At 47.1% G+C, this 16,117-nt stretch overlaps 7 protein-coding genes across 7 annotated transcripts; 2 read left to right on the top strand and 5 right to left on the bottom strand.

The window, feature by feature from the left end:
- Nucleotides 1-64: 64 nt before the first annotated feature.
- Nucleotides 65-1,605, top strand: EDB93DRAFT_1296967 (uncharacterized protein; the record flags this gene model as incomplete). The annotated part of the gene is made up of 6 exons (XM_041454626.1): nucleotides 65-135; nucleotides 183-328; nucleotides 387-723; nucleotides 775-879; nucleotides 932-1,327; nucleotides 1,377-1,605. The coding sequence occupies 6 exons, from the start codon at nucleotides 65-67 to the stop codon at nucleotides 1,447-1,449; spliced, it is 1,128 nt and encodes a 375-aa protein (XP_041312233.1). The 3' UTR covers nucleotides 1,450-1,605.
- Nucleotides 1,520-4,351, bottom strand: EDB93DRAFT_1077036 (P-loop containing nucleoside triphosphate hydrolase protein; the record flags this gene model as incomplete). The annotated part of the gene is made up of 19 exons (XM_041445285.1): nucleotides 1,520-1,647; nucleotides 1,705-1,824; nucleotides 1,877-1,976; nucleotides 2,025-2,064; nucleotides 2,112-2,304; nucleotides 2,357-2,482; nucleotides 2,534-2,705; nucleotides 2,729-2,818; nucleotides 2,868-2,944; nucleotides 2,998-3,141; nucleotides 3,193-3,254; nucleotides 3,308-3,507; nucleotides 3,559-3,717; nucleotides 3,774-3,828; nucleotides 3,872-4,038; nucleotides 4,089-4,098; nucleotides 4,155-4,182; nucleotides 4,234-4,259; nucleotides 4,323-4,351. 19 exons carry the CDS (start codon nucleotides 4,349-4,351, stop codon nucleotides 1,520-1,522), a joined length of 1,926 nt encoding a protein of 641 aa, XP_041312232.1.
- A 195-nt stretch (nucleotides 4,352-4,546) lies between these two features.
- On the top strand, nucleotides 4,547-5,483 carry EDB93DRAFT_1325595 (cwf18 pre-mRNA splicing factor-domain-containing protein). The gene is made up of 4 exons (XM_041455038.1): nucleotides 4,547-4,648; nucleotides 4,697-4,856; nucleotides 4,911-5,022; nucleotides 5,079-5,483. Exons 1-4 carry the CDS (start codon nucleotides 4,560-4,562, stop codon nucleotides 5,186-5,188), a joined length of 471 nt encoding a protein of 156 aa, XP_041312231.1. The 5' UTR covers nucleotides 4,547-4,559; the 3' UTR covers nucleotides 5,189-5,483.
- A 351-nt stretch (nucleotides 5,484-5,834) lies between these two features.
- Nucleotides 5,835-8,336, bottom strand: EDB93DRAFT_1334814 (phosphoribosyltransferase-like protein). Its single transcript, XM_041455295.1, has 9 exons — nucleotides 8,165-8,336; nucleotides 7,883-8,107; nucleotides 7,738-7,823; nucleotides 7,316-7,691; nucleotides 7,039-7,262; nucleotides 6,867-6,991; nucleotides 6,741-6,814; nucleotides 6,585-6,684; nucleotides 5,835-6,535 (listed from the first exon to the last, which is right to left on the bottom strand). Coding segments are annotated over exons 1-9 (1,623 nt in total). The 5' UTR covers nucleotides 8,166-8,336; the 3' UTR covers nucleotides 5,835-6,123.
- A 27-nt stretch (nucleotides 8,337-8,363) lies between these two features.
- EDB93DRAFT_1121683 (methionine adenosyltransferase) lies at nucleotides 8,364-10,384 on the bottom strand. Its single transcript, XM_041448565.1, has 7 exons — nucleotides 10,149-10,384; nucleotides 10,068-10,099; nucleotides 9,411-10,013; nucleotides 9,184-9,358; nucleotides 8,956-9,132; nucleotides 8,849-8,908; nucleotides 8,364-8,798 (listed from the first exon to the last, which is right to left on the bottom strand). The coding sequence occupies exons 1-7, from the start codon at nucleotides 10,231-10,233 to the stop codon at nucleotides 8,752-8,754; spliced, it is 1,179 nt and encodes a 392-aa protein (XP_041312229.1). The 5' UTR covers nucleotides 10,234-10,384; the 3' UTR covers nucleotides 8,364-8,751.
- On the bottom strand, nucleotides 10,385-13,599 carry EDB93DRAFT_1121679 (phosphatases II). Its single transcript, XM_041448564.1, has 6 exons — nucleotides 13,493-13,599; nucleotides 13,331-13,441; nucleotides 13,111-13,276; nucleotides 12,898-13,058; nucleotides 12,714-12,842; nucleotides 10,385-12,661 (listed from the first exon to the last, which is right to left on the bottom strand). Exons 1-6 carry the CDS (start codon nucleotides 13,514-13,516, stop codon nucleotides 10,556-10,558), a joined length of 2,697 nt encoding a protein of 898 aa, XP_041312228.1. The 5' UTR covers nucleotides 13,517-13,599; the 3' UTR covers nucleotides 10,385-10,555.
- EDB93DRAFT_1121676 (CBF/Mak21 family-domain-containing protein) lies at nucleotides 13,580-15,849 on the bottom strand. The gene is made up of 8 exons (XM_041448563.1): nucleotides 15,481-15,849; nucleotides 15,169-15,431; nucleotides 14,615-15,120; nucleotides 14,503-14,563; nucleotides 14,335-14,445; nucleotides 14,122-14,288; nucleotides 13,890-14,074; nucleotides 13,580-13,834 (listed from the first exon to the last, which is right to left on the bottom strand). The coding sequence occupies exons 1-8, from the start codon at nucleotides 15,826-15,828 to the stop codon at nucleotides 13,682-13,684; spliced, it is 1,794 nt and encodes a 597-aa protein (XP_041312227.1). The 5' UTR covers nucleotides 15,829-15,849; the 3' UTR covers nucleotides 13,580-13,681.
- Nucleotides 15,850-16,117: the final 268 nt, after the last annotated feature.

The raw sequence follows: 16,117 nt of genomic DNA, 5'->3' as shown, positions 1-16,117 counted from the left end.
CTACCAGCGCATCCCAATCCCAAATACCTGCACCGTTCGACCACAAAGAACGGAACTAGAAGCTATGGCTACTGATACATCAAGTGTTGCAAACCAGCGAGTTGTTGACACCCTTGCGGCTAGATTGCGGAGACGGTGAGTTGAAACCCCCAATCATACCCCTACATCATATATCATGACAGGCAAGTTGTAGGTTCCCGCGAAACTGCTCTCGAGACCGTCCTTGTCCTGAGGCAGGTCATCTCAAAAGCACGATTCTCCAATATCGACCAACTTGTCGAAATTATCCGATCCGTTGGACGGAAGCTCGTGGAAGCACAACCTAAAGGTTCTCCTCCATTTCTGCTCCACACGGTTTGGCATCTCATCCTTTGTTTCATCGTCAGAATATACGGTCGGGAACACCGTGCGGAAAGTGCTACATCATATCCGGGAGGAATACCACACTGCTTCGAAAGGGACCGCGGTTGTGTCGAAATCGAAAGATGCCTTGTCGATCGCAAAATTCGTGTTGCAGGGTCAACCACGGACACAGAATGTTGTCCAAAAGACGAATTTGAACGACTCGCACGCCATGTTGAAGGAGAACGATGCGGATGATCCTGATGCATTTGCTCGAACGCTTAAACCCGTTCTTATGGAAGCCATCCAGGACGTCCTGGATGAGCTGGAAACAGTGCATGATAACGTCTCGAAAAATGCAAAGGATCATATACATTCCGAGTGAGTTTTCTGTGTCCCAAGGTCGTTTGATCTGTTGCTGAGTTCAGATAGCGAGATAATCCTGACCATCGGCAAGTCGAGTACCGTTGAGGCATTCCTTAAAGCTGCAGCACCCTATCGGAAATATACTGTCATCGTTGCGGATACCGCACCATCGTTCGTACCTGGTATTTCTTTCCATGACCTCTAGTTCTCAATCGTACATCAGATATAGCGGACATGATATGGCTCAATCTCTGTCATCCGCTGGCATTTCAACGGTTCTTGTTCCCGACTCATCCATCTACGCACTCATGTCTCGCATCAACAAAGTCATGCTTGGTGCACATGCGATACTAGCCAACGGCGGCATGTTTGCGATAACAGGATCTCTACTTGCTGCCACGGCAGCTAGAGCGCATAGCACCCCGGTTGTTGTTTGTGCTGGACAGTTTAAGCTCACCCCGCAATGGAATTTGTATCACGAATATGGCGCACTCGACTTTGCAGATCCAAGTAGTGTGCTAGGATTTGAAGAAGGCAATCTCGTCGATAAGGTTGACGTGGTCAACCCCTTCTATGACTATGTTCGACCAGAGTTGATTGACGCATTCATTACAAACGAGTGAGTAATTATTATATGTGAGTTTTATTATCTACTCAACGCGCTATAGTGGAGATCACCCTCCATCATCGGTATATCGTCTTATCAAGGAAGCATATGACGATGAGGATTACGAACTGTAGCAGATGCATGTAGAAAAAGCACGCTACAGACAGTGTATTTGCATCACCACTTGAGCATACTGCTCGCCGTTCACTTGCTCTTGGTGCTCAATATATCGAAAAAAGCGTCTTGGGGGAGGTCAACAGATCCAATGCGCTTCATCTTTCGCTTGCTCTCCTTTTGATTTTCTAGATGTTTCATTTTGCGCTCGTAGTGGCCTATTTAAGGAATTCAATGAGCGGCAGGGAATGTCGGAGATCGGTTTATGCACATACCTCCATAGAGCCCAGCGGTGACGTCTGCACGCATTGCTGACAAAGTCTCGCGAGCAATGATTTTCTTGCCGACCGCAGCCTGTATCGGAACTTCAAATAGCTGGCGAGGGATCACTTTATCTGTGATAATTTTCAGCATCAACACGTTGCAAGGTAAAACGTCATCACGCACGAAGCTTCTTAACCCACTTTTTGCCAACTTCGTGTTGAGCCGACCGATGGACTATAAGAGCGAGTGCGTCCACTGGTTTCCCATTCAGAAGGAAGACCATCTACATAATGTCAGGCAAACGTGTAATGCAGATACTTTCACCACGCACCTTCGCGAGATCGCTGGCTTTATATCCGCCATCTTCATAGCTACAGATGTTTCAGCATTCGTCCTTATATATATTGCCAGTGCTCACTCAAAACTGGCATAGCCTGAGCTTCGGCTTTTCAGTTGATCAAAGAAATCTGTGACAATTTCACTGAGGGGCAATGTGCACGTCAAGATGGCTCGCGCAGATGCTTCTGAGGTGCTTCCTGAATCCAGATATCGGTGGTCAAGGTTCTCAGCACGGTGCGCAAAGCAAAGATTCATCATTTCCCCCATATATTCTAATATTCAAAACATCAGCAAGATCGCTATCGCCAACTTTCAAGTACAGACCTTCAGGCACGATGATAGAAGCGTTTACAACAGGTTCTTGCACTTGCTTCACTTTGCTAGCTGTGTCCGATGTGTCTGGGAACTCCGTAGGATTGCTAATCATAACCGTTTTGTCCTTGTATATGACTTTCTGGTCTTCAGCGGTTAATCGAATACGAAGCTAGCGCTGTCACATACCTTTATATGGGACGGTTGGAGCAGTTATTATTATGTTTGCATCGTATTCATCTTCTAGGCGCTGTCGGAAAACATCCATGTGCAGTGTCCCAAGGAAGCCAAGGCGACACCCTTGCCCCAACGCGGTAGAGGACTCGCGTTGGATAGTCACGCTTCTGTCCGTCAGGGTAAGCTACGAAAGTGTAAGAGCAGAACAGAAATTCGAATATGGAAACGTGCCCTCTTGATAGATTCCTCGAGCTTAATGAAGTCATTGGTATCCACTGGGAATACGCCGGCATAAACCTAAATCAAATAAGGTACCGATCGTGAAGATTCAATATTGGAAACAAACCATAGCCTTAGACGGCTGGAATCCAGGCATAGGATCAACAGCCGCACCGACGCGATGAAGTGTGTCTCCAATATGAGCTAAGAGCAATAATCAGGACACGATTAACAGGAAACGGTGGCGGTTATCGTACCCTCAGAAGATTCTTTCATATTGCACGCTATGTAGCCAACTTGTCCAGGCTGTAGACTCGATGTTGGTACTTCTTCAGGGTGCATCACGCCAACTTCAGTGATCTCATATTTCTTTCGGGTATGACAAGACGCAATCCTGTCCCCTACATGCAACTAAGTGATGGGGGTGACGCGAAAAGAGCATATAAACCAACCTTTCTGGATGATGCCATCCTGTATGCTGACAAGAGAAATGACACCCCTGTAACGGTCATATCTAAGGCACTACTTGAACCACAGAAGAGGAAGTACAGATAAACATATACAGACAGTGAGTCAAACATAAAGGCCTTGAGAGGGAAGTTTATATTTCCTGAAGGAGGTGGTATGCGGTCCACGATAGCTTCTAGAATTGCTTCTACTCCCTGGCCAGTTTTCGCAGAAATATGAAGAGTTTCACTCGGGTCAATGCCAAAAGTTGACTGGAGCTGAGCGGCCATCCGTTCCGGCTGTGATGCGGGCAAGTCAATCTATGAAATCGATTAGTTGGCATCATATTCAGTAATCAAGCGAGATCTAACCTTGGTCAAGACTGGGATGATCTTCAGTCCTCGCTCCTTTGCAATGTGAAAGACAGAGATCGACTGCGCCTGAACACCCTGTGAGGCGTCTACCAGTAGCAGGGCACCTTGACACGCAGCCAAGGATCGTGAAACCTCCCAAGCAAAGTCAACATGGCCCTGTGAAATAAACAGTGCTAAGTTCCTTGTCAATACCAAGTGTGAAAATTCATTACAGGGGTGTCAATGAGATTGAGCAAGTGTTGCTTCCCATGAGCCATGTATATCATACTGAGCTTCGTCAATAAATCATTTTGAAAACAGATTGTGTCACAGACCTTGCTGTCTGTGCCTTGACTTCACGAAGTTAATCATCTTCAACAGAAGTAGATCCATGACTGTAGATGACCCACCAGTAATACCCCGCTCACGTTCTACCTTTAGCTTGTCTAGGACCTGCTGGTTGAGTCCCGTCGATTTCGTTTCAATAGTGCCAGTGAGCTGAGTGATTTGAGTCAAGAAAACCAATTCTTATGCACGAAGTGACAGACCTCTAGCAATCTACAGTGTTATATTTCGTTAGTACATAAACTTAACTACATTGTGTAGAAGCGCACCTATCTGCCAAGGTTGATTTACCATGGTCTGGGAGCAAATTTCAGAAGAGACGTGGAGACCACCAAGTATTGAAAATACCAATGTGCGCGATAATAGAAAAGTTTCTAGCAAGGTTTAACACGTATAAGCTTTAGCCCTGAACGCGTACTGCTGCACCATCATCGTACCTAATGACTTCGCAAGGAAACTCTTCCATCCTCAGGGACTTGGGCCTAGCAGCCAGACATACTGCAGTAGAGCTCAGGAGTCTTGAATTCGACCAACGAACAGGTTGACGGCACAATAACACCTTGAGACATGCATGCCGCCAGCCAGGGAGCATTTCCCGAGTTGCGAAAGCGCGAATTTCGCAAAGGTCGGTTCTGGTCATGCTGACTAAGCATATTTAAGACCTCTCCCCAACCATGTCCCTGCAGGAGGCCTCAGATGCTCGAAAAGCGCGTTTGATCGCCCTAAGAAACCGCAAGGAGGGTATATCAATTGTATCAAATGGGTACGTGATAACAAAATCTCAATACTGCAAAATCTTAACCAACCACAGAGATTCTGTGCTTCTCAGCAGGAATTATGACCCTGAAACAAGGACGTTGAAGAAACACTCAAAAAACGAAGTTCTGACCACAGATACCATCGAAAAAGATGTTGAAGGTGTAGCTGAAAGAATCATTGCTGAGGATGAACGACAGCGTGCCCAAGAACTTGTATGTCGATTCATGTTACAGTGAACTCCTGCGTTTGCAGCTCATGTTCTACAGGACGTATTCAACATCGCCCCGAAACGGCCAAACTGGGACTTGAAGCGCGAAATGGACAAGAAACTTGCGAAGCTAGAGCGGAAGACTCAAGAAGCAGTCCATACTCTTATCCGTCAGCTTGATATTTCTCTCTGCCTTTATTTTCAATTGCTCACACTGTATCAATAGGGCAGAGACTTGCTTCTCAAAAGGGGCAGTCGGACGACATTCTAGGAGCAATGAATGCGCAAGAGAAAGCGTTGGATGTCGAAGACCAGCCGTCAGACGAGGATGAATGAAACAGGTTCTTTCTCTAGCCTGTCCACCGTACCACCTCATGGTCATGGATCTCAGTTCTTCCTCTTGTACATGAGCTGAATATTACCCTAGTACTGTGGCCTCCATATGCTCGCAGTTTCGTGCGACAACTAGCACGACCACGTCCAGGCGTGGCTACCTTGCTTTTATTGATCACTCCCTTTTAATGACCAAGAGTTCCGCCATTTCATTGAAAGAACTCGAAATAACGGGCATGCTCCTTGTACTCTATACACTCCCTCTGCGAATTCAATTGTGGCCGCTGTCCTCATCAAATACGTGAGGTCCCAGAGGTCTCAAGTTGAGACGAGAAGACATACTGTGAACAAGTATTTGATCATCTGTCTGGAAGACTTCCTTTTTCTCTGCTTCAACCGTCTCAGATGTCAATCCAGGCCGAGGGCCAGTCTCGTCGTTACTCACGTCGGTCACATGTTGCTAGCGTGGTGAGTTCTCTCTATCGTCGTGCTGACAAGATCGCAGTCCTTTCTACAGATTGTATGTGTGAAAAATATTGAATATCAACTGAGATTTAGGTTATTGCTTGACTTCAAGGTATGATATGATTTACTTGGTGCTGGGCTTTGAGTAGCCTTCTGCGTCTGAAACCATCATTATTCTCGTCTCCTTCCATCATGCCCTGAATCCTGATCCACGGCGTGAACGTTCTGTAAAATTGTTTTCCTTCGCATCTACTTTAGCAAGCTTGTAGCATAATACTCTATCATCGTGTACTTGTCTCCGTCATCGCCATTCGCACCATTTATATCTGATTAGCATCGATTATATACATTCCCTCTAACTCTGACACTCTACATAGCGATACTTTAGCGCTTCTTAGCGACGAAATTATAGAACAGGGGATAACGATAGGGGCTCTACTTGGTGTCTATGCGCGCAAGAAAGTAACTGAATGTCAGCTGACGTTCCAGGTGTTGTGCAAACCAACTGTATCATCCGCACGATTGATTGGACCGCCAGATGCTATCATAGTCTCCCGATCGTGGAATCCATTGACCACACTGCCCTCACCTTTGCCTTCCCGTGAGTTTGCGGTCGACTTGTTTTTGACATTGTCTGCACGTAGCAATTCCAGTTGATGCAAATAATCTTCAGTGACACCACCAGTGACATAATCCCCTGTGAATACGGAGCAATCGAAAGTTGGAATGGATGGGTTGAATTGTCGCACGGATGCGACGAGATCAGGAAGAGTCTGGAATACGACAAGGTCTGCACCGATGGCCTCAGCTATCTCTTCAGTGGTGCGCCCGTACGCAACAAGTTCGGTCCTTGAAGGCATATCAATACCATAGACATTAGAATACCTAACAAATGTTCGTCAGCAAAGTGACGGTGGTTAGTAGAAGGAATGACCTTATGGGTGGAGCACAACTCGCGACGATGACCTTTTTTGCGCCAACGTCCTTCGCCATCTGAATAATCTCTTTTGAGGTGGTGCCACGAACGATAGAATCTGAAACCGTTTGTCAAGGTAAGGCATGAAGATCAACCAGTCGTTCCACAATTTACCATCAACAAGGAGAACACTCTTCCCAGAAAACTCCAAAGCCATGGCGTTCAGTTTCCGTCTTACATTTTTTCGTCTTTGACAAACACCATTAATGAGGTGAAGTCATGGAAACAAATATATCTGACCTCATTTGCTGACCTGGCATAATGAATGTCCTACCAACATAGCGATTCTTGATAAAGCCCTCTCGGTAGGGCAAATTGAGCTTCTGCGCAAGATTCAAAGCTGCAACACGAGATGTGTCAGGAACCTGTAAACACGTTAGAAAAAATTGGTGGAACGAGGGGAACCACTGACGGGGATGACGACATCCACTGTGATGCCTCGTTCCTTCAGAACCTTGTCAACTTCGACCGCAAGCGCATCGCCCATGGCCATTCGACTGCGGTAGACACTAATGCCGTCAAGCACTGAATCGGGGCGAGCGAAGTAGACAAATTCGAAAATATCGGGTGCGAAGGTCGCATGCTCTGCTACACGTTTCCGTGAAACTCCTGACCGAGTGATGATCACTGCTTCGCCTATCAGCAACCAATGTTAGTAACTGCGGGTAATGGTAAAAATAAGGACCGACCAGGCTTCACATCCTCCCATTCGCTAAAGCCCAGGGCATCAGCAACAATACTCTCGCTTGCAAAAAGGTAGTCTTTCCCAGAGTTGCTACGTCTGGAAGCCACCCCAACGGGTCGTATGCCATTCGGATCTCTGAATGCAATGATCCCAAAGCCAGCAAGCATTGCAACACATGCATATGCTCCTGTGCACTGCTTCATAAGGCCTCCAATGGCATTGAAGATGTCGTCTTCGTTTATGCGAAATTTTCCAGTCTGCTGGAGATTGTTGGCAAAAAGGTTGAGTAAGAGTTCGGAATCGGACGAAGTGTTTATATGTCTATGTGCGGTGGCATCCATATATTGTAGGAGTGAAGGACCATCTATGAGGTTCCCATTCTAATCACCTTCAGTCTGGAGTAACCAGTCTCAAAAACAAACTCACATGCGCAAATACGATACCATAGGGTGAGTTGACGTAGAACGGTTGAGCTTCAGCGTGGTTTGAACTTCCAGCAGTTGGATAACGAACTGCAATGCGCCATTATCAGATATTCGTTGGCAGGACCAGTTTGCTTCCAATGGCTTACCATGGCCAACACCCATCCCTCCGATCAATTTGGAAATGGCCTTCTCATCAAAGACATCGCGAACCATACCGTTGGCTTTGCATTGAAAGAATCGGCCCTTTGTGCCACAAGTCACGATGCCACACGCATCTTGCCCCCTATGCTGCAGCAAAGAGAGACCTTCACATATGTCTGGTGCTGCATCCAACGATGGATCATGAAGCAGCAGCCCTAAAATGCCGCACACTAAATTGGAGATCTGTCAGAGGATCTGGCACTTGAACGATCAAGAAGTGAACTCACTCGCGATGCAGGGGTGAAATGAAAGAAAACGTGAAATTCAGTTGGGGCGATGCCCGTTCACGCGATAAACGTGTAGGTCAGTACTATCTGTGGTTACGGACCGAAAACTGTCCAAAGAAAAACTGGCATGGAGAATTTTATCACTTTTTGCCGTGATAATCCGAGTCTGACCTCGGTCCTTACGAATCACGCACGTGGGTCACAATTTTCACTTTATCCAAACTTTATTCAAGCACGTAGGTGTGGGCAGTTTGACTCAACCCCGCTTAAGAGAACTTGCACAGTAACTTCACTCCTAAAATCACAGAAAAATACGCGGTTGAACGCGATTGTATTCTTCGGTACTACGAGGTGATATAGTGGATATAGGTAGTGCATCAACAACATGTAACGTCGTTGGGATCTTCGCAAAGTCGCGGGTAATGGTCGTGATAATAGGCAGCGTATCGGCTGCGGAGTAGAAAGCGATGGTGTGCAATAGTCTACAGAAAGGTGCGTGCGATGATGATTGATAAATTAGGGAAGGATGAACTTCCTATGCTAGATGGAGCAAAATTCCACAGGACCCAGTAAGACAAAAAGAGTGTTTACAGCTTAAGCTGTTTGGGTTTCTCCCAGGTGTATGCGGGGTTACCTGTATAGGAATCAGTTTCTGCACTACAGTTGATAGCGTGAAGAACATACCGAAGTGGCCGTAAGATGCGGTCCTCAAGTAATGGGGCCTCTGGAGGTTAAGCTCGCGCACTAGAATGCATTAATAATCTGACCTTCTTCAAACTGAGGAAACTTACCCATGACACCAGGACGGAGATCCCAGTTCTTGCGAATGACGTCCACGAGTTCCTCGTTTGTTTTCTTGCCAGTGCCGTAGGTGTCAACGTAGATAGACAATGGTTCGGCAACACCAATAGCGTATGAGAGCTGAACAAGGCAGCGGCGAGCGAGGCCAGCAGCAACGAGAGACTTGGCTGTGCGAGATTTCAAATACCGTACAATTTACTAAAGAGCGATGAACCTACCGATCCAACGGGCAGTGTAGGCCGCAGAGCGGTCAACCTTGGAGAAGTCCTTGCCTGAGAAGGCTCCTCCACCGTGTGCACCCCAACCACCGTAGGTGTCGACAATAATTTTGCGGCCAGTCAGACCGGCATCACCCTGAGGGCCACCGATGACGAAGCGGCCAGATGGTTGAATCTACTCCAACTTGTGAATTACAAGCGTCACTAGATAGTAAAAATTCACATACGTGGTAGACGATGCGGTCATCAAGAAGGTTGGCAGGAATAACCTGCGCGACGATCTTGCTCAAAATTTCCTTGCGAAGCTCATCAGTGGTGATTTCCTCTGCGTGCTGGGTCGAAATAACGACCGTGTCCACACGCAGGGGGATCATAGCACCACCCTCATTCTTGTACTCGACAGTGACTTGAGTCTTTGAGTCAGGGCGCAACCAGGGCAGAAGGCCTGATCGGCGAGCATCAGCCATGGCACGGTTAAGCTTGTGCGCAAGCATGATGGTCAAAGGCATGAATTCTGGGGTCTCGTCGGTAGCATAACCGAACATGATACCCTGGTCACCAGCACCGTGGTCTTCCAGAGAGCCATGGTCCAGACCCTGGGCGATATCGGGAGACTGCTGCTCGATGGCAACGAGAATGTTGCAAGTCTTGTAGTCGAAGCCCTTGGAAGAGTCATCGTAACCGATTTGTTTGATCGTGTTACGGATGATTTTTTGGTAGTCGAGCTGAGCCTTGGTGGTGATCTCTCCAAACACCATGATCATGCCAGTCTTCGAAGCAGTCTCACAAGCGACCTTTGACCAAGGGTCTTGCTCAAGGCAAGCATCAAGCTGCGATATTGATCAGATCGTTTTCTGCGATGATTGTATCAAGTGGGTACTCACAATAGCATCCGAAACCTGGTCACAGATCTTGTCTGTTACACATTAGATTCATTGCAAAGCTTTGACCACGACAAAACTAACCGGGATGACCTTCACCTACAGACTCGGAGGTGAACAAAAAATGTCCAGGTGCAAGGGCAGGACGCGCGTGACCGTTAGCAGCCATGGTAGGACAAAAGTCGTTGAAAAAAAGAACGAGGAAAGAATTGGGAGGGAGCAAGGAAGGAGGGAGAGAAGATGTGAAACCAAAATGTTTGCGCAAATCAATTAAAGGTGCAATATGGCTTATATAAGCAGGGTATCACGCCATCCTTTTGCCACTAACCCTCTTGCAACAAAGTTACGTCCTCATAAACACAGATAGCAGACTCAACGTGGCATAGCCAGATTCCCATGGATCCCAAATCTAATTCAGGGAAAAGGTCTAATTACTAAGCCTCACAAGATGTAAAGCGTGGGTCATGATAGCCAAGCGAATTAATTGCTTATTACAAAAATCCTACACCAAGAGGATCTGTATTTGTCGAGGGAAGTTGATCTTCCTGCTCTAAAACAAGACTCTCATCAGACACAACCGTGGGATGTGGTACGCTGACATCGTGGCTCTGCCCATAAATTCGGAATCTTGACGAGTCTCCGGACTCCAGGCGACGAGGCTGATATGCGACCGTTGGGTCAGGCGGTAATGAATTCCCATCGAATAGGTCTTGTGACAAGGAAACTTGTCTAGGCGACCTTGACCTAGTAGTACTCCAGGGATTATCGGAGGGGAGGACATGTATAGCCTTCTGGGTTTTCACATTATCCCAAGGGTTGTATGATGAGCCAACAGAATGTGACTGGCTGGTTGCACGATAAGCAGACCGCTCTCCGTCCCAAAGGCGCTCACGAGATTGAAGTTCGGAGACTTTTCCTTGAGCATCTTCATTATCTCCTGATTGCCTCGGTAACGCTTTAAAGTCCTTTGCGACTCCATCATAAGCGTCCTGCATAGCTGAGAATGCTGCGGTGGCATTCGAGGATAATTTTCCCCACACTGATTTTACTCCGGTGTTGTAAAATGTATCCGCAGAATGCGCAGTCCGAGAGCGAGCCGGAGGTAAAGGATTACTTCCTGGGGATGATGGTCGAAGGGGAGGGGCAGAAGGCCGCGATGATGTGGGGGACGGAGCTGCGATGTTATCTGCGATCGTTCTTTGAGGAATATCTGGTAACGAAGACCATAGTCCACGAAGGCCTGCAGTCAGCGCTTCAGATGCATTCCCAACGTTCGATGGCACAGCAGAAGGATTTGAAAGGTTTGGCGTTCTGGCTGGTGACGGTGGGAGCGGTATTCCCGCGGGAACACTGATTGAATTGACAGGCTCATCCTCTAGGGAATCTATCGGGAATGTAAATTCTGGACTCTCCTTCGTCTGAGAAACAATTATCCTCCCATTCATCTCCTCCTCGGTCCTGCCATAAAGCTCGTGCCAAAAACGAATATCCTTGGCGTTTGGATATAGAACGCCCATGTCAGCTGAAGGATCTCTACTGGAGGGATCATCCAAAGACGGGTCATATGCGCTATTCTTGTTCTGCTCCAGTTCCGAAGTCGAGTTGAAAAAGTCCCAAATACAGGCTGCCCGCTCTGAGGGAGTCACGCCATCTTCACCAGTTCGTCGTTCTCGTTCACAATTGTATAAGAAGTTGCCGAATTGGCACGAATAGAGGTGATATAGCAGTTGGCGAAGGAAGCGTTCGTTGAACTCAAAGCGAGAGGGGTACTGCCGCTGCAGCTGACGAACGCATTCCAGGAATTGGTGAAAACATGGGCTGGTCTCCTTAAGGTGGCTCTGGGATGTAAATCGATTCGAGACGGAAACTAAAAAGGCCTGCGCCGCATCAGCGCCGCTACTCGTCCCCCCATTTTCCGGTAATGATGTAAAGAATTTGTCGGAGGAGAGGTGCCCGCACCGGTCAAGAAATTTGTGCCCAAAGGACACCCAATCTTTCTCAATGAGTATCTGAAAGCCTCGGATGGTACGGTAATGGGGATCCAAGCATAGCTGGGCCAAAGCAGATAACTGAGTCGTTCGATCCCAGCCATCCGAGCAATGAACGAGGACATGCGACGAATTGATGTGGATGTTTCGAACAATGAGAGCTGCACCCTCCATTATATTCGACATGTGTCTGAGCCATCCAGAACGACGTAACGCCTGCCGGTCAACTACCACAAGTTGTTGTGCTTCCCCGGGCAGGCTACCGGTAACGCTCGCAGCAACGTTGTCCGCCTCGCGTAATACATCCACCACCTTGGCAAGCGCCTCACGCATGGTATGTATGTGGTCTATGCCCAGGTACACCTTCTTGGCGTCCTTATAGTTATCCATGTTTTCCGTGCCTGCACCTTTGGCTGTGTTAGCCACGGCATTGGCAGTGGGTCGTGCATCAACTATCAAATTTGTGCTAGTGGCACCGTAAACTGGTCCAGATGGGCGTGATTCCGAGAAATGATGAGACTGAAACACAGCTTCAACGAGCTTCTCATCTTGAAGCGAGCGGTTCTGCTTGATGCCCACCATCGGCTGGCTTGATCGTGTGATGCTGCCCTGAATGAGATGAGTTTAACGGTGTACTTTGTCCAGGTGTCCAAATACTCACAAAGTTTGCCCAGTGCAAGTAGGTCAGCGCAGGTATGCGACATTTGCTGCGGTATTTGGAAGCGTATCGCAACGTCGAGTCACTGATGCGAGACGGAACTACCAGCCGTGATGGGTAGGTAGGTGAAAACTTTGAATTAATCTTCAGACATTTGGATGGTTCAACACGGGCGCCTAATACTTACAACGTAGTCCTTGTTAATATCAGTGAAACGCCAAGCTTTTGTGCGAGTCCCAACCCCCATACGACCGAATTCTTCTCTTGGAGAATAAAGGGACCATCCACCCGTAGTATCGAATGGCGGGTTAGGGACGTAGAAGAAAGCATATAGTTGGTTGACAGAGGCTAACAAATGTTAACGATCGATGCTACTCAAATCGAGGGATTGTATGCTCACTGCACACGGTTAGCTCTTTAACACTTTCGAATACATCTATAGCGTCCCGTTCCTTCTCGAAGGAGAGCGAAAACGTTTCAAACATGCGAGTGTGAAACGTTAACGGACTCTGTCCATGCAGGGTTTGCGGGAGCTTCAATACAAGAGATATTAGTGGGTAAGGTACCTGCAGTGCGAGTTATCAAGTCCAGCACGCCGTAAACCGGGATGTAGAACTCGCCCACATCTCCTCTTTCTCAGAATCCTCATACCGAAAAATAAGGTGATGAGCAGTAAGGTGCAGTGATCCATAATGAGCCCTGCCGGACTTGCCACATAATACCTTTTCCACCTGCACATGCACTGTTGAGCATATCAATCGCGCGTTCCGCGCGCAGCGCACCTTTGAAATTCTGATCGAATCCATATATCTGCAGCTACTGGAAGTGGATGCCACTCGACCTTAGCCCAGCTCAACGTTGGCTCAGCGTCAGACGGAATCAATATTGGTATGTTTGGTCCTATTTACACATCGTTGCCTTGGCGTGATGGTCTCATTTCCAAGCTATAGAGTGAATCGCAGGATATTTATCTATCCAAATACCCACAGTTCGCTAACTACATCCCTACCAACCAAACAGTCGTCCGAATTTGTTGCGTCTCCCGTCGGAAATAAATCTTTCCTCAGCTCCATAGCTAATGCGGGTTCCTTTTTTATCTTACGTCTAACCTCAGTTTCAATTAGCTGCAACATTGTTATGGTAAGTGCAGGCACAAAAGAATAAAGGAACTTCTCTTACCGTTCCGTATGTGTGATCGAGGAAATCCTCCATTGAATAACCAGGCTTGGTAAAAGCCTCTGAAAAAATGCGTACAATGGTTGATACTGCGGGATCATAGTGGTGAATGTGGGAGTGAAGCTCCCATAAAGAAGAATCGAGGGCGTTGGTAGAGTTGGGATTTGGCTCGTCGGCGATGAACGGGTCTGACATCGTGATTAGTTGGATAGTAACCAAGATGCCGGATGCGTACCACCGTCAGTGCCAGAATCATTGTGTATCATTACCATGAGGGCCGGATGTCGCTTGAGAATGTTGTACGTGAAAGGAACGATCATGATGATAGCTGCTGGAGGGGCATTCAATGACAGCCTGGACAACCTCTTGACGAATGATGCCAATAAAGTTGCAGGCAAATGCCTGGGCTGTCTCAGCAACAAGTGGAAATTGTAGAGATAGATCTTACGTAGAACTCAAAAATAGCTCGGTTAAACGGAAAAATCGAGCACGATGCTTCAAGTGTAGAACATCACGATGGAGGAACCCGTATAATCGGGTGAAGAACGAAGGATAATCTCTACAGCGTGGACATTTGGTGAGACATAAAGCGTGGTATATGAAGATTTGCACTCACAGATTATAGTCTCTCATGAGGATGAACAAAGCGTTAAGTGCCAGCAGTCCAACAGTTTCTCCTAGCATAATGCTTGAATAAATTATGGTTGATACCAGGAATGCTCCCTCACCAAGATCCACGCATGCACTTATCCAATCCATGACAAGCACAGGCCTAGTGAGATGTGGTAAGACACCGCGATGCATTATATTCAATGCTCTTGTCGTCAGCGCTCGATCGGAAGATGTTGTGATAGATGAGAGATGGGGCAGAAAGTTTAGCCACGTTCGCGTGAATACAGCACGATGGGCTTGAAGGGAATAAAGAGACTGGTGGAATGTCAAAGTGTAAGCCCGGCCCTTGACACCGTTTTTTTTCACATCTTTCGCATTGGAATCCTCGTCGAAAAATTTGCGCCAGTCATCTTCGTCATTTTCGTCCACCAACTCAGCGGCGTCATCCTCAGCATCTCCCTTGACATTTTTGTATTTTTGGGGTTTTATGCCGAGCTCTTCCACCCACCATGAATTAAGCTCTGAGGAGTCCGTTGGAAATGTTGACAACTTTTCCATGATAGAAAGCATATTGTCGAGCAGGTGAGGGTTCTCCGCAGATGAATATTTCGAGAGCACAGTTCTAGGGACAGAGTTAATCACTGCATATAAATTTTGCATTGGGTCTTACGTTGCTTCTCGCAAAAAACACCATCGAATATCATCGTAGACGCTGAACCATACCTCCACAAAATTCTCTCTTACATCCGGCATCGTCTTTGAATGATGCTTACTGCTTCCATACGACCGAGGGGACGGAGGGCATAATAGAAGCCCGTGTACTATGTGTTTGAAGTGCGCAAAGTGAAATTGAGGTTGTGCGGCCGAGGAAGACTTTGTGAGGGAAGTTGAGAGATGTTTCAAAAGTGAAAAAAGTATCTCCAGCGAGGATTTCTGGTAGCGATGTGAGAATACAAAGGACGGCCAACGAAGTGACACGTACCCTTAGCGAAGGCTCTTCATCTTGCAGTAAGCCAACGAGGAGTTCGACATACGAATCCAACTTCTCCCATATCCACTTGCGGACAAGCTTGGCAGCATCGTCACCTCCGTGGATTAGCATCCCGCGTGTTATTATCAAGACAAATACGCGATAAACGCTATAGACAGCTTTGGACATTTCCCTCGCGTCTGATGAGCCATTTGCCATTATGAGCAGGTCCGCCAGTGGGTTGAGAGAGCCATTTTCTGCGACAGCGGATGTTAGCTGAGCTTCCAGAGACTTGACCGAAGTGGATTCAACAGCTGTCTTGCGTCTTTTATTTGGGGGAGGGAGTGAGCGGACCGGCATGGTGGGGGTATGCAAAGCTCCAGTAGATCAATACCGATCATCTTTGAATAAAATTTATTTAATTATTTAATTAGTTAAATTATTATATATACATTACAGTAATATAAATATTTGTAAATATAATGAGGCTTGGCTCATTGTGCCGATCAATTAACGGGCCTGTTGATTCCGTTGTTCGCATATGCACACTGGGCGATATATGATTGGCGTATCGATAGCGTTGTGGACTTATTGGACCAACACAGGCAGCTAAGAAACAACGTGAGAAAGTATGAATAGATTCTCTATA

Source organism: Suillus bovinus (assembly GCF_016758785.1).
Source record: "Suillus bovinus strain UH-Sbo-P2 chromosome Unknown EDB93scaffold_5, whole genome shotgun sequence".
NCBI classification, from domain to species: Eukaryota; Fungi; Basidiomycota; class Agaricomycetes; order Boletales; family Suillaceae; genus Suillus; species Suillus bovinus.
Note: the sequence above shows the minus strand (reverse complement) of the source record. Positions and strands in the feature narration are given on the sequence as shown.

Excerpts from the sequence above, each read along its gene's own strand:
- EDB93DRAFT_1325595 (XM_041455038.1), top strand. The coding sequence starts at position 4,560 with ATGTCCCTGCAGGAGGCCTCAGATGCTCGAAAAGCGCGTTTGATCGCC. Across the intron at positions 4,649-4,696 it reads ATATCAATTGTATCAAATGG|AGATTCTGTGCTTCTCAGCA; the intron begins GTACGTGATAAC and ends AACCAACCACAG. Across the intron at positions 5,023-5,078 it reads AGCAGTCCATACTCTTATCC|GGCAGAGACTTGCTTCTCAA; the intron begins GTCAGCTTGATA and ends CTGTATCAATAG.
- EDB93DRAFT_1121676 (XM_041448563.1), bottom strand. The coding sequence starts at position 15,828 with ATGCCGGTCCGCTCACTCCCTCCCCCAAATAAAAGACGCAAGACAGCT. Across the intron at positions 14,564-14,614 it reads AAGTGCATGCGTGGATCTTG|GAGAAACTGTTGGACTGCTG; the intron begins GTGAGGGAGCAT and ends GCATTATGCTAG. Across the intron at positions 14,289-14,334 it reads GAGCTATTTTTGAGTTCTAC|GCATTTGCCTGCAACTTTAT; the intron begins GTAAGATCTATC and ends GAGACAGCCCAG.
- EDB93DRAFT_1121683 (XM_041448565.1), bottom strand. The coding sequence starts at position 10,233 with ATGGCTGCTAACGGTCACGCGCGTCCTGCCCTTGCACCTGGACATTTT. Across the intron at positions 8,909-8,955 it reads TCTCCGTCCTGGTGTCATGG|TGCGCGAGCTTAACCTCCAG; the intron begins GTAAGTTTCCTC and ends AATGCATTCTAG. Across the intron at positions 8,799-8,848 it reads CGCATCTTACGGCCACTTCG|GTAACCCCGCATACACCTGG; the intron begins GTATGTTCTTCA and ends ATTCCTATACAG.
- EDB93DRAFT_1121679 (XM_041448564.1), bottom strand. The coding sequence starts at position 13,516 with ATGGATTCGATCAGAATTTCAAAG. Across the intron at positions 13,059-13,110 it reads TAAAGAGCTAACCGTGTGCA|CCTCTGTCAACCAACTATAT; the intron begins GTGAGCATACAA and ends AACATTTGTTAG. Across the intron at positions 12,662-12,713 it reads ACTTGCACTGGGCAAACTTT|GGCAGCATCACACGATCAAG; the intron begins GTGAGTATTTGG and ends CATCTCATTCAG.
- EDB93DRAFT_1334814 (XM_041455295.1), bottom strand. Across the intron at positions 6,815-6,866 it reads ATGCCAGGTCAGCAAATGAG|ACGAAAAAATGTAAGACGGA; the intron begins GTCAGATATATT and ends TGTTTGTCAAAG. Across the intron at positions 6,536-6,584 it reads AGTTGTGCTCCACCCATAAG|GTATTCTAATGTCTATGGTA; the intron begins GTCATTCCTTCT and ends AACATTTGTTAG.